The following is a 10995-nucleotide window of genomic DNA, read 5'->3' as shown; positions in this document are numbered from 1 at the left end:
AAAGTATGTATGACTGCTAGTCCGCCCTCTCAATCATCTCGTTGCTCTTGCCATCTGTCTCATCAGCCAGCAACCTCGCGCACTCGGCGCCAGCCACGGGGAGTCTCAGCATTTCCCCCTCGGGCCCGGGTACATGAGTCGGCAGCAGCCCCAGCTGCCGAAGCACCGTCCCCTGATCCCACCATATGTGTTCGTGGTATAGCCTGTCGCCGCGGAAGTTGATCACCCCGAGCATGGGGATAGCTAGCTTGACGTTGGTAGGGGGGATATTGGGGACCAACCACGGGATGTGCAACGTGTGCTTGCACGAGAAGATGAACTCGTCTGTGTTGATTAGCATGATGCAGGAATACTCAGGTCCACTGGTCTTGTCCGGCAGACGAACCGACTACTCTGTCAGGGCCGATGGTTCGGGAAACCGGTTCGAGGGCGGTATCTGGCGGGTTACTGCGTTGCCGTGAGCAGACCTGCAAACTACGGGGTAGAGGAGGCCTGAGGGTGAATTACCAGAAAATAAAATGGTCTCTGTAAAAGTTTGTCAGGGCCGCTCGCCCCATTCCGCCCGTCATCTATATGCGTGAGCGTCTTGGAACGGTTCATCTGGTTGCTGCCTTACCGTCGGGACATTGTTCACATATGGCTCGGCCTACACTGATTAGTGACCTTGTTGATATTAATAGAGAAACAAAACGGCAGGCAAGGCCACGTACGACCATGGTAGCCATTGTCTGTGCCACGCTCCTCCTCTCAAACTCCCAGTAGGTATGATCCTCCCAAATGGCCTCAATGTCAAACACCGGGCCTCCTATATGTTTCTTCAAAAACACCAAATTTCGAGAGTGTGCGATACTTGCAGCGGGGGGGTCATAAGTCGCTGAGTTGGGTAGGATGAAGTGCCTTTGGGTATTGGGATACGTTGATACTGTCACATTATTGGTCTTTGCATAGTCCTCTGGAGTGTTGCATGTGTGAAAGTACGTAGGGATATGGGATTGCGATGGGAAGGGCTCGGTGAATGTGGCTATACACGCAATTTCCGGGGGCAGCCGAGATGTGAGTGCGTGCTGGGGAGAATCATATATTATGATGCCGATTTTATCCTTGGTATCGACCCTGTCATGCTTCTTCAAAGCTTCGACTGCGTCTGTGATGGCCTGGATAGCAGTGGCTAGGGCCGTGATTCCAACAACCGCAAAGCCTTCTTCGGCCCATTTTTGGATGGGTTCGGGGTCCAGTGGCTTGTCTTTACGCTTGGTCCTTGCTATGTTTTCGGGGAGAAGGAGGATGAGACCGGGTCCAGTGCCGCGACGGGATAGTGGCGGTTGCAAGACGGCCTCGGGAGAGAGCTTTTGGAGGGGAACAGAAGGAAGCGGCGGGGCTTGTTCGTTGAGGGAGGCTGGATCGTAAAACGCGGGCGGGTCTGGCATCTTGGGGAGCTGGCTTGGTGGTTTCTGAAATTCTGACGATGGAGAGTCAGGAAGTGAGCCGTAACCCTAACCCACGGCGTTGCCAACGAGTAGTGGAGACCCCGCTGTCAGGCCGATGATGTAAGCAGCTGGCCTAGTCCTAATGAGACCGCGCACCCGAATCCAGCCTACTGTCCTCCCATATTGCTGCTTCTCCACCAGCTGACCTTTGTGATGGAGACAAATACCAGCAACCCTGAGAGCAGAGCACCTGATGTGGGAGAAGCTCCTACAAGAATACTAGTCCAGACAAAGACGCATTTAGTGCCCGGCGACGGCTACCACAAAAGATGCCTCTTTATGCTGGATCTTATATGCCAGCGCACCTGGAACCGTGATTTCGACCCAAAGCAACATCGATGGAATGTTCGCGGCGCTCTATTTGGCTACGACCATCATCCGTGTTACTTTCTCGTCGACCATGGCCAATCTAGCAACGACGAAGACGTAACAGTACTATGGTATCACTGGGACGGAAAGTCTCTGTAAGAACAGAACCCATTCGTCCCAGCATGGTTTTTGCCAAAGCTTCTAACATGAGCCGCGCAGCAACTTTATACCACAGCCTCTGCCTAAAAAAATACAATCCAAACTCAAAGAATATCCATTCACACGGCCATCAATCAAAGATATACCGAAGCCGCATCGCCCACTGGATCCCGTTTCTAGGCGAGAGAGTATTCAAAGGAAACTCTATTCCGACATGAACCTTTCAGATGGTGATGTCGAATTTTTGAGGCAACATCCCGAGGACGAGCAATGGATCAAAGATAATATCGAGTCTCGGTTTTGCTCAAAATTAGAGTCCTTTACGCATTCACCAAATGGACAAGGGAAACTTGCATGATGCTACTATGCCTGATCGGTGCAACAGTGTGCTCACGCTACTGATAACGTTGGATAGAGGTCCATCTGTCGTTTCTCCTGACCGCGGTGGACATGACTATGGAAGATGGGTGTTTTTTTATTACATTTCTCGGCTTGTTTCCCACGTTTTTCGCTTCTACGACGGCTTGTGTGATGACCTCTTGGGATTCAGACTACCTTTATGTTACACGGTTGGCACCAGACACAACAAAGGGCGTTGGGGCAACAAAGGCAACGGTCACGAGGCCCGAAGTCGGCTACAAGTGAGGGCTGCCTCAGGCACACAGCCCTCTCCGACTTCCTGTATTTATAGGGGCCTTCGGCCCTTCAAGGCCTCGTGTACAACCAAGCACCTTTGATAACCCAAAGTTGATTATTATAGATTGAATTGAACCCTCTGTTCCAAGCCCAGTTATCCTGCCCTTGTCACATTTTAGCAAACAAGATCCTGGAGCTGTTATACGCCAGTCACACGTTGTGTTACACGGAAATGGCTGGTTACACAAGGGCTACGGTCACGAGACCTAGGGCAAAGTCCCTCACCGACTTCTTGTATAAATAGACGGCTTTGGTCCCTCAAGGCCTTGAGGAAAACCAAGGACCTTTGATACCAAAGACTGTTATTAGTTGAATTGAGCTATTGCTCCAAGCCCTCTTTCCGAGCCCTTGTCACACGTTGTTAATAAAAACATATGCAATCTACGGGTTGACCTGATTGACAACAGTCGTCGCATCTGGGTACATAGTAATGCCCTGAATGATTCTCACATCATGGACAATACGAGTTCCTGTCGTTACAACAATACCTCAATTGCGCCCCCCGAGCTTATGCGTGACAACGAACAAGTCCTGAACCGGCGCAAGGTCCGTAATCTCTGTACACCCAGAGTTCCCGTTGAACCGAATAAAAGCCAGTTCCGCTGCATATTTCACAAGTGGGATCTGCCCTGGCCTGACGCACAGAGTCGCTGTTACTGGACCCTCCTTGGCTGCTGCTGCTGCTGCTGCTGCTATCGCGCGATTGACGTCTGTGTGAGGGCATTGTTGCTGATTGATCTTGGTGGAACTGCGAAAGTTAGATTGACTCTTTGAAGATAATCATCTCGAGGGCGACACAGCTTACTTCGCTAGACTGTACTATATTGGATATGCGATCTAACAACTTGCTTTAATATCCACGGTCCTGGCTTTCTATCAAGGCCCTCGAGGCGGAAGACCCTTCATTTATCCCTTTGGGTGTTCGAAGGTGCCGATTTTGTACCGAAGAAGGATGTCAACCAATTGAAAATCTTAATATAAGAGATACATTAATATATTAGGATATTTATATAAAGATATAAGTACTATTTATCTTTATGTATACAAAAAGATACATATTTATACGCACTAAACCAGGTATCTACTAGGTATCTCAGACAAAGCGGGCCCGGTACGCAATCGGCACCTTCGAACACCCAAAGGGATACAAAGCGGCAGTGAGCTTTCGAACCTGAAAACCCAAGGCCCAACTAGGTCTCGAGCGCTTGTGTAACTATCGTCAGGTTCGAGGGTCGGCCCGTGCCGAAATATTGCGTGGCCTTCATGTACCACGGAGAGGCGATTGCCTCATGTACAGCGGTTCACGAGTGCTAGTGACCAGTATCTTGACGGATATATAGTGCAACAGGCGCTCTTTTGCAAACTTGCCACGATACAAGCTCCCAAGTTCAAACACGATCTCCAAATCGTTGGCTTACGTGCTGGGAATCATAAACCAGATTGGGGTTTTCATGATGTACACAAAACGCTGAAGCACCAATCGGCGGGGAAATGTGCATGTTTCTTTGTTCCTGCCTGCGGTTGCAACAATTTGAGCATCTGGCGGTGTTACAAAGGGCCTATATTTGAGATTCGGCGCCCTTTATTGGCTTCATTCCAAGACCAGGTTATGCAGCATCTGTCGCCATCCTGGTTATAAGGTAGCATTGCTTTTGCTCGGGGCGTTTGTAGTCTGTCAGTTCCCAATCGACCATGCGCAAAAGAGCAACCAACGAGAGGCATGGCCGCGGACGAAGGTCTCAGCGCCAGGAGGAAACCATACTCGGCGCGATTCAGTCAGAGCGCATAAAGAGAGCGACGGCAATCTTTGACAACGGTGATTAGAACAGCCCATTCAACTTCTTCGTCAAGTCTACTTGGTTACATCACCAGTCGCTGGTGTTGTGTCCGACGCTGGCTGCAAGCTTCAGGATCGGCCAGGTCTAAGAAGCACGACTTGGTATTCCATTGTCAAACGATGAAAATTGCTCATCGGCGATTACAGACTAGTGACACGGGAAAACTACCTACCTATGTAGGTAGTAGAGGAGCACATGCCGATGTAGGCCTACCCGCCAGAATTATGCCGCAAGCTGTTTGGCGAGGGGGCACATAATCTCAACTTGACACGAGCTCTACCTTTTCCAATCGAATTATGCCTCGCAAAGAGCGGTCACAATCACGGACTTGTTCGGAGTTGCGAGTACTCAACACCGATCAATTAATGCGTTGTTTCCAAGTGCTGAGTGGCGTATGGTCAGTTCACAAGGTGGCCCGGACGGCACGTAAGATTGTCTTTGCTGTTCTAAATGCGCGGCTCGCTTCACTTCGCTCTGCTGAGAGCCAACGCGAGTTGCTGAGTAACGGCTTAAATTAGAACCAACAAACGTTTCTCGACATGACACGTCGTGAAGTTGCTATGGCGCAGCACACGGCGCAGTTTCTTCGTGCCTAAGAGACGAGCAGCGGTGAGCTTAGTAGAGGGAACTGACCTCGAGGCCCAATATGGATGCAAGTGTATAAATCTACACGATCCCAACTAGAATGGGGATACTTTCTACGTCCCAAGACATAATTCGCACTGCATACTCCTTCGCAGAAAAGCGTCGACGATTCTCCCCTTCTCCAAAACCTAAAGCCCGCACAACATGATCGCCTCAACTATTTTCTGGGCAGCGGGTGCAATCGCATCCCTTGCTTCCGCATCTTCTTGTCCTGGAGGCAACTTTAAACCCAACGCTGAGTCCCAGACAATAGTAGCTGCCAGTTACGTCGATATTTGGAATGGAGACTTCAGTCTCGAAAACAGGACATTCGCCCCTGACGTGGTCTTATACCAGGACCGACTGCCTGGTCCCGGTGGCTCCGAAGACTTGCCGGTGGGTTCCTCTGCCGAGTTCATCGAGTTTATGAGGCTGGCCCGCTTTGGCTGGAATCATTATAAATTTGACATTCGTAATCTGGCTTTTGACGGGTACAATGTTGTTATCCGATGGGCCCTCAATGCAACAGTTGGACCACGCGACAAGATGCTTATTCCTATGTGAGTACTTCCCGGGCTCTCACTCGCTGCGCGAAGTAGAGTGAATGGAATAAAGCAAAGAGCATTGGCTAATGACGGTTGTGATGTTGCAATCCAGCAACAAACCAGAGGGAACGGACATTACCTTCAATGGTACAGACTGGCTCTACCTGGATGAATGCACGTTCAAGATTAAGCAGGTAGACTCGGCGCAAGATTACATTAGAGAGTTGTACCTGGAGGGAATTACCGAGATCAAGATCTAGAGTTGTTGGAATGTCCGTGCCAGACTTTCTTAATGGAAAGAATCACAGGCACAGGCTCGCAGACTTCTCAGCCAGCGAAAGATGTTGTAACTGCACGGTCACTGTCGTCGGTTACGCGTTAGAAAGGGAGGGGGTGTGATTTGGAACTCGCGGCATGTTGATGAAGGACACTAAAAGGCTGCATTGGTCTTAGGAAACAATACATGGATCAAAAAGGAAAAATTCCTGTGACAGTTGTTGGGTAGCTCTGATGTTTGACCCGAAACATATTGACTTAAGGATGTTCACGCCATCAGTGATATTTGTCCATACTTTACTGGATTGGATGTGAATCTCGACGCCGGAGAAACAACCGTGTGTATTGCCCACTTCTCGGTTTAGGAATACTTAGAATCGCTGCGTATACGTGATCTAAAGATGCGACCCTATTTAGCGTGATGAAAGAGCGTGCTAGTGTACCTATAGCTTATACCTATCATTTTATTAAGCCTGACCTAGTAATTCCAGAGCGAACTGAAAACGATCAGTCGCTTTTCTAAAAGCTATGCTCAAAATGAGCCAGCAGACTACGCTACGCGTTACTAGCCAGCCCACGATCTAGATAGCCTACCTAATATTCTAGCTGACACCCTGGCATACCGCCTTTCTGAAAGATAAAATGGGCCACTGAAACATTGGTTAGTATGTGGAACGCGAAAGGAGTGCGGTTGTTGCTGGACTATAGTCGGCCCTTTGGAGATGGATGTTGATGGAGCGTCACCTATTTTAGTTTATGAAGGGCAATTGGTAAGCAGTGTTGGGCCAGAAAATATGCAGGCTATTGGGGAAATAATGAGTTTGAGTATATTAGTATTGATTGATGTGCCTATAATTTATGCGTGAAATGGACATGTCTGACTCAGTGTATCCTACCGGAGAGCATGGTGTCAATGCCGCTACAAAGTTCTTCAATAAGTTGAATGCTTGCACCTATAAGTGTCTCGGCGTTATCTTGTGCCTGAGGTGGACGTGTTGCCTGAGACAGTGAAAACTATCGCTGACAAGGACATCTCTCATGGTACCTAGGCATTTGAGAAGTCTTTGCGCACTCAAGCCCTAGATTCATGAACACATAGTTAGCTGATTTCATGACATGGTGGATTCGAGACGTGTGGATATATAAAAGAGGCCAGGGTATCCATCCCGTATATGCCGACAATCACTATGGCATACTGGTAATATGTTTTGCGGATTCGCCCCGCGGGACTCAACCCATCCATGTCATTCCATCCCGCACGGCAATCGCGGCTTAAAATATTGAGCCATGCTACTTTCACATGCCATTTGAATGCACATGAACTATATTCGTCACCCTGTGGTGAGCCTCATGCGCACCAAGTTAGCAAATACCGCTCAATATTGGCCGACCCGACGTCTCACATACTGGTTGGAAAAGGCCATGTTGGCAAGAACTCAGCTACAAAATTTACCACTGCTCCAAACCATTGCGTGAGGAGATGCCCTTGGGACCTTGTGGGCAAAAGTACGTTGAAAATTCCTCTGGAACAATGGGACAGGGATAGCAATCCTCCCGCAGTTGCAGTCTGTATTCTGCCCTAGAAACCTGGCCAGCTACTTACCAAACAACCCTGACACTAGAAGTTTCCAACAGTCAAATGCATTGACCTGACCCCGTCGGCATTTGTTGCCTTGTACCCGGCAGTCGACAAACGGCTGGGCCGTTTTCACGCACCTAATTAACATAAGACCAACCTTAGTATATCTTAATTTCCGAGTATTAATAGTTGGCATCCTTCCATAAGATAAGCTTCAAACCCCTGTACAAGGCGGAGCTACTATTAGATTGACTGACATCATCACGTCAGTGCTGCAAGGGCTCCAAACATGCATATCGTCCCACAAGGCCCAACAAGTACCCTAGAATGAGGCTATAATTATAATATTAGTACCAAGTTTCTATCAAATATTGGCTAGCAATAAATATATTGAACAACTCATTCTGAACTGCTTATTGACCCACACCCCTGACGCATAGTAAGGGAACTTATAGCCCTCCACGCGGCTGGCTGCAAGAGCATGTCCGCGGATGTTTAGACATGGATTGGAAAAGCTTGGCCATGCAAGGGATGAGTGTGCAGGTTTCTGGAAAACTCCGTGATAGAGCCAGTTCATAGTCAATGATGCTTACAACTCGTACATTCATCTAATATAAATACAGCTTGCCAATTCTCTCCAATATCTTAGCATCTTTATTTGTCCATCTTGGTTAACTGACCTCATTGGTACATGGTTTATATCCAGTTCCAAGATGCATGCTCTCGCCTACTTCGCCATTCTGCCTCTTGTTCTAGGCGCTGTGCTGCCAGCAGACAGCTACACCACAACCCCACGACCAGGAAAACTTGTTCCCGGTCGATACACCGTGAAATTCAAGGAAGGCACCCCCGTGTCTGTCCGTGACAATCTTTTAAGTCAACTAGACAATGCAAATGAGCATGTCGACTACAATGATATCTTCGTGGGATTCACCAAGGCTATGAGCGAGACCGAGGTCGATTTAGTCCGCAACGATCCAAACGTAAGGAAAGACAGCAGGGACGAATATGCCAGATGCTAAGATTTGCCTAGGTTGAATATGTTGAACAAGATCGTGACGTATACGGATTTGGTATTGTTGAGCAACCCAAGGCGTCTTGGAACTTGGGCCGCATTGCCAATAGGAAGCGTGGCATCGATAAATACGTGTATGACGAGACGGCTGGCGAAGGCACCTGTGCATATGTTATTGATACTGGTGTTGACGATACTCATCCTGTGGGTTGAATAAAGCTGAATATGTATTGGACATAGGCTAATATACCACATGTGCAGGATTTCGGGGGCCGTGCCAAACAGATCAAGTCCTTTGTCCCAGGGGAAACTACCGACGGCCATGGCCACGGAACGCACGTTGCAGGAATTCTCGGCAGTACGACATACGGCGTAGCCAAGCAGACCAGGATCTTCGGAGTCAAGGTCCTCGATAATAACAATCAGGGCTACGAGTCACGAATCATCCAGGGCATTGATTTTGTAGTCAATGACCAGAAGAAGCGCCGCTGCCCCAAAGGCATCGTGGTCAACCTGTCCACCGGAGCTGCGAAATCAAACATCTTCAATGCCGCAGCCGCAGCTCTCGTCAAGACGGGCGTCTTCTTTGGCGCCGCGGCCGGCAACTTCAACGACGATGCCAGCAACTACTCCCCGGGCTCAGACCCAAGCGTCTGCGTCGTCGGCGGCACGGACAAGGACGACAAGCCCTTCTTCATCAAAGGACGAGGCGGCCAGCCAGACTTTGCTACCAACTTCGGCGCGCGAGTTGACATCTTCGCCCCCGGCCAAGATATCGTGTCGACGCGCACCGGCGGCGGCGAGCTCACAATGAGCGGCACTTCCCAAGCCTGCCCACACGTGGTCGGCATCGCCGCATATCTCGCTTCGCTCGAGGGCATCACCGGCACCAAGCCGCTGTGTGATCGGATCCGCAAGCTTTCCACCAAGAACGCCATCATCAACCAGCACCCCAATACGCCGAACCGCCTGGCCTTCAATGGTGCGACGCTGTCGTCGAATCGAAAGCCGCTCTGCACCGAGATCAAGCAGCTCGAATTCGGGATTGCCCTGTCCGACGACATGTTTGCTGGAACAAATGATGAGATTGGCGCCATCTTGGAAGGTCCCGCAGGCAAAGCCGAGTTCAGCATTGTGACGGATGCCTCGCGTGGGTTCAACACGCGGGTCCCTGTTGATATGAAGGCGAGCTTTGGCTCGGATACAATCAAGATTGACGGCATTAATTCCATTAGTCTTACCGCCAAGGGCCCGTGGATTTCTCTGCTGACCAACGACAAATGGAAGGTCAAAGGTGCGTCCCAGTCAAGATTTCACTGCTTTTTGAACATGAGCTAATCTTGTCATGTGAACTCAGATGTTACACTGCATGCCAAATGCGCTGAGCCAGGTCTCGAGGTTGCAGATGAAAAGTACATTTCGCTCAACGCCTGGTACCAACATCCCGATGCCTCGTGGCTTCCATTCACCGGCCACAGCAAACAAATTGTTGCCAAGTTGGGTGTTTCTCGCGCTGACTGGACCATGAAGCCGCCCTGCGTCGAGGTCAAGGACATCACGTACTGGTTCCAATTGGGTGACAAGTGGCTCGGGGGAGCCGACGGCATTTTGTCCTTTAAGCTCGGAGACGGTAAGAGGATTACGGTTGGAGAGAACCTGGACGCTGGTTTCTTCAAATCGGGTACCATGGATCTCAAGGATATTTATGGCCGTGACACGATGGATCTCCGAGACATTAAGAAGCTGCAAATATTTGACAATGTAGGGTACAAAGGGAAAACAGACGAGTGGTTCCTCCAAGGTATGAGCCTTTTACTACACCGTGGAATCACGTCAATGTTGCATTCTTATTAACTTTATTCTAGGCATTGGATTCGGGGCAACTTGTGCAGAAGGAGGGCAAAAGGTGAAATTGAGCAAGTTTGGTAATGAGGATGAGTGGCTTGGCGACGATCATCACTATGACGACCTTGTCTATGCGAGAGACATTATCCCATCTGACTGGGTAAAGGCCGTTTGAGGTGTTAAATTGATAGGAATACCGAAGCATGTTTGGCCTGTCAATATTCGGGGTTATGAGGGAATTTGGTTCGATTCCTAAAAGCGCTGCAATGTCCACAACCTAGCGAGTCAAAGTAGTTGGTTCACAACGGGTCATCTTTCAATGCGGCACATTACACATGTTTTATTTTGTGGAAGAAATTTGAGAGCAAAATTTAACTTTGAGTGCAAACCAAACACAACATTGAACTTCAAATGTTTCCTAATAAATCAACGGCGCTATAAACGTTATCGTACGGGCCGTAGCAGTCGAGTTGCATGAGACAACAGGGCAAGAGCCAAGAGCTCACGGAGCTCTTGGGGTACTCTTGGTCTGAAGCATAGACCGGCATGCAAGCTACATACGGAAAATTACGGAGATCCATGGCAAATATCCATGGCAAATATCCATGGCATCTAGACTCAT

At 49.2% G+C, this 10995-nt stretch overlaps 4 protein-coding genes across 4 annotated transcripts; 3 read left to right on the top strand and 1 right to left on the bottom strand.

Annotated features, from left to right (window-relative positions):
* Positions 1–16: 16 nt before the first annotated feature.
* On the bottom strand, positions 17–1427 carry G6M90_00g064110 (uncharacterized protein; the record flags this gene model as incomplete). Its single annotated transcript, XM_014684645.1, has 5 exons — positions 17–324; positions 386–447; positions 508–569; positions 617–646; positions 711–1427. The coding sequence occupies 5 exons, from the start codon at positions 1425–1427 to the stop codon at positions 17–19; spliced, it is 1179 nt and encodes a 392-aa protein (XP_014540131.1).
* A 38-nt stretch (positions 1428–1465) lies between these two features.
* G6M90_00g064100 (uncharacterized protein) lies at positions 1466–1955 on the top strand (the record flags this gene model as incomplete). Its single annotated transcript, XM_066130771.1, has 2 exons — positions 1466–1480; positions 1539–1955. The coding sequence occupies 2 exons, from the start codon at positions 1466–1468 to the stop codon at positions 1953–1955; spliced, it is 432 nt and encodes a 143-aa protein (XP_065986863.1).
* Positions 1956–5278: 3323 nt separating this feature from the next.
* Positions 5279–5918, top strand: G6M90_00g064090 (uncharacterized protein; the record flags this gene model as incomplete). The annotated part of the gene is made up of 2 exons (XM_014684646.1): positions 5279–5673; positions 5771–5918. 2 exons carry the CDS (start codon positions 5279–5281, stop codon positions 5916–5918), a joined length of 543 nt encoding a protein of 180 aa, XP_014540132.1.
* A 2308-nt stretch (positions 5919–8226) lies between these two features.
* On the top strand, positions 8227–10548 carry PR1_3 (Cuticle-degrading protease; the record flags this gene model as incomplete). The annotated part of the gene is made up of 5 exons (XM_014684647.1): positions 8227–8496; positions 8547–8732; positions 8790–9822; positions 9886–10329; positions 10394–10548. The coding sequence occupies 5 exons, from the start codon at positions 8227–8229 to the stop codon at positions 10546–10548; spliced, it is 2088 nt and encodes a 695-aa protein (XP_014540133.1).
* Positions 10549–10995: the final 447 nt, after the last annotated feature.

The sequence above is a fragment of the Metarhizium brunneum genome, chromosome 3 (genome assembly GCF_013426205.1).
Source record: "Metarhizium brunneum chromosome 3, complete sequence".
Classification (NCBI taxonomy): Eukaryota; Fungi; Ascomycota; class Sordariomycetes; order Hypocreales; family Clavicipitaceae; genus Metarhizium; species Metarhizium brunneum.
The sequence above is the reverse complement of the archived record's forward strand: the minus strand, read 5'-3'. Positions and strand labels throughout refer to the sequence as shown.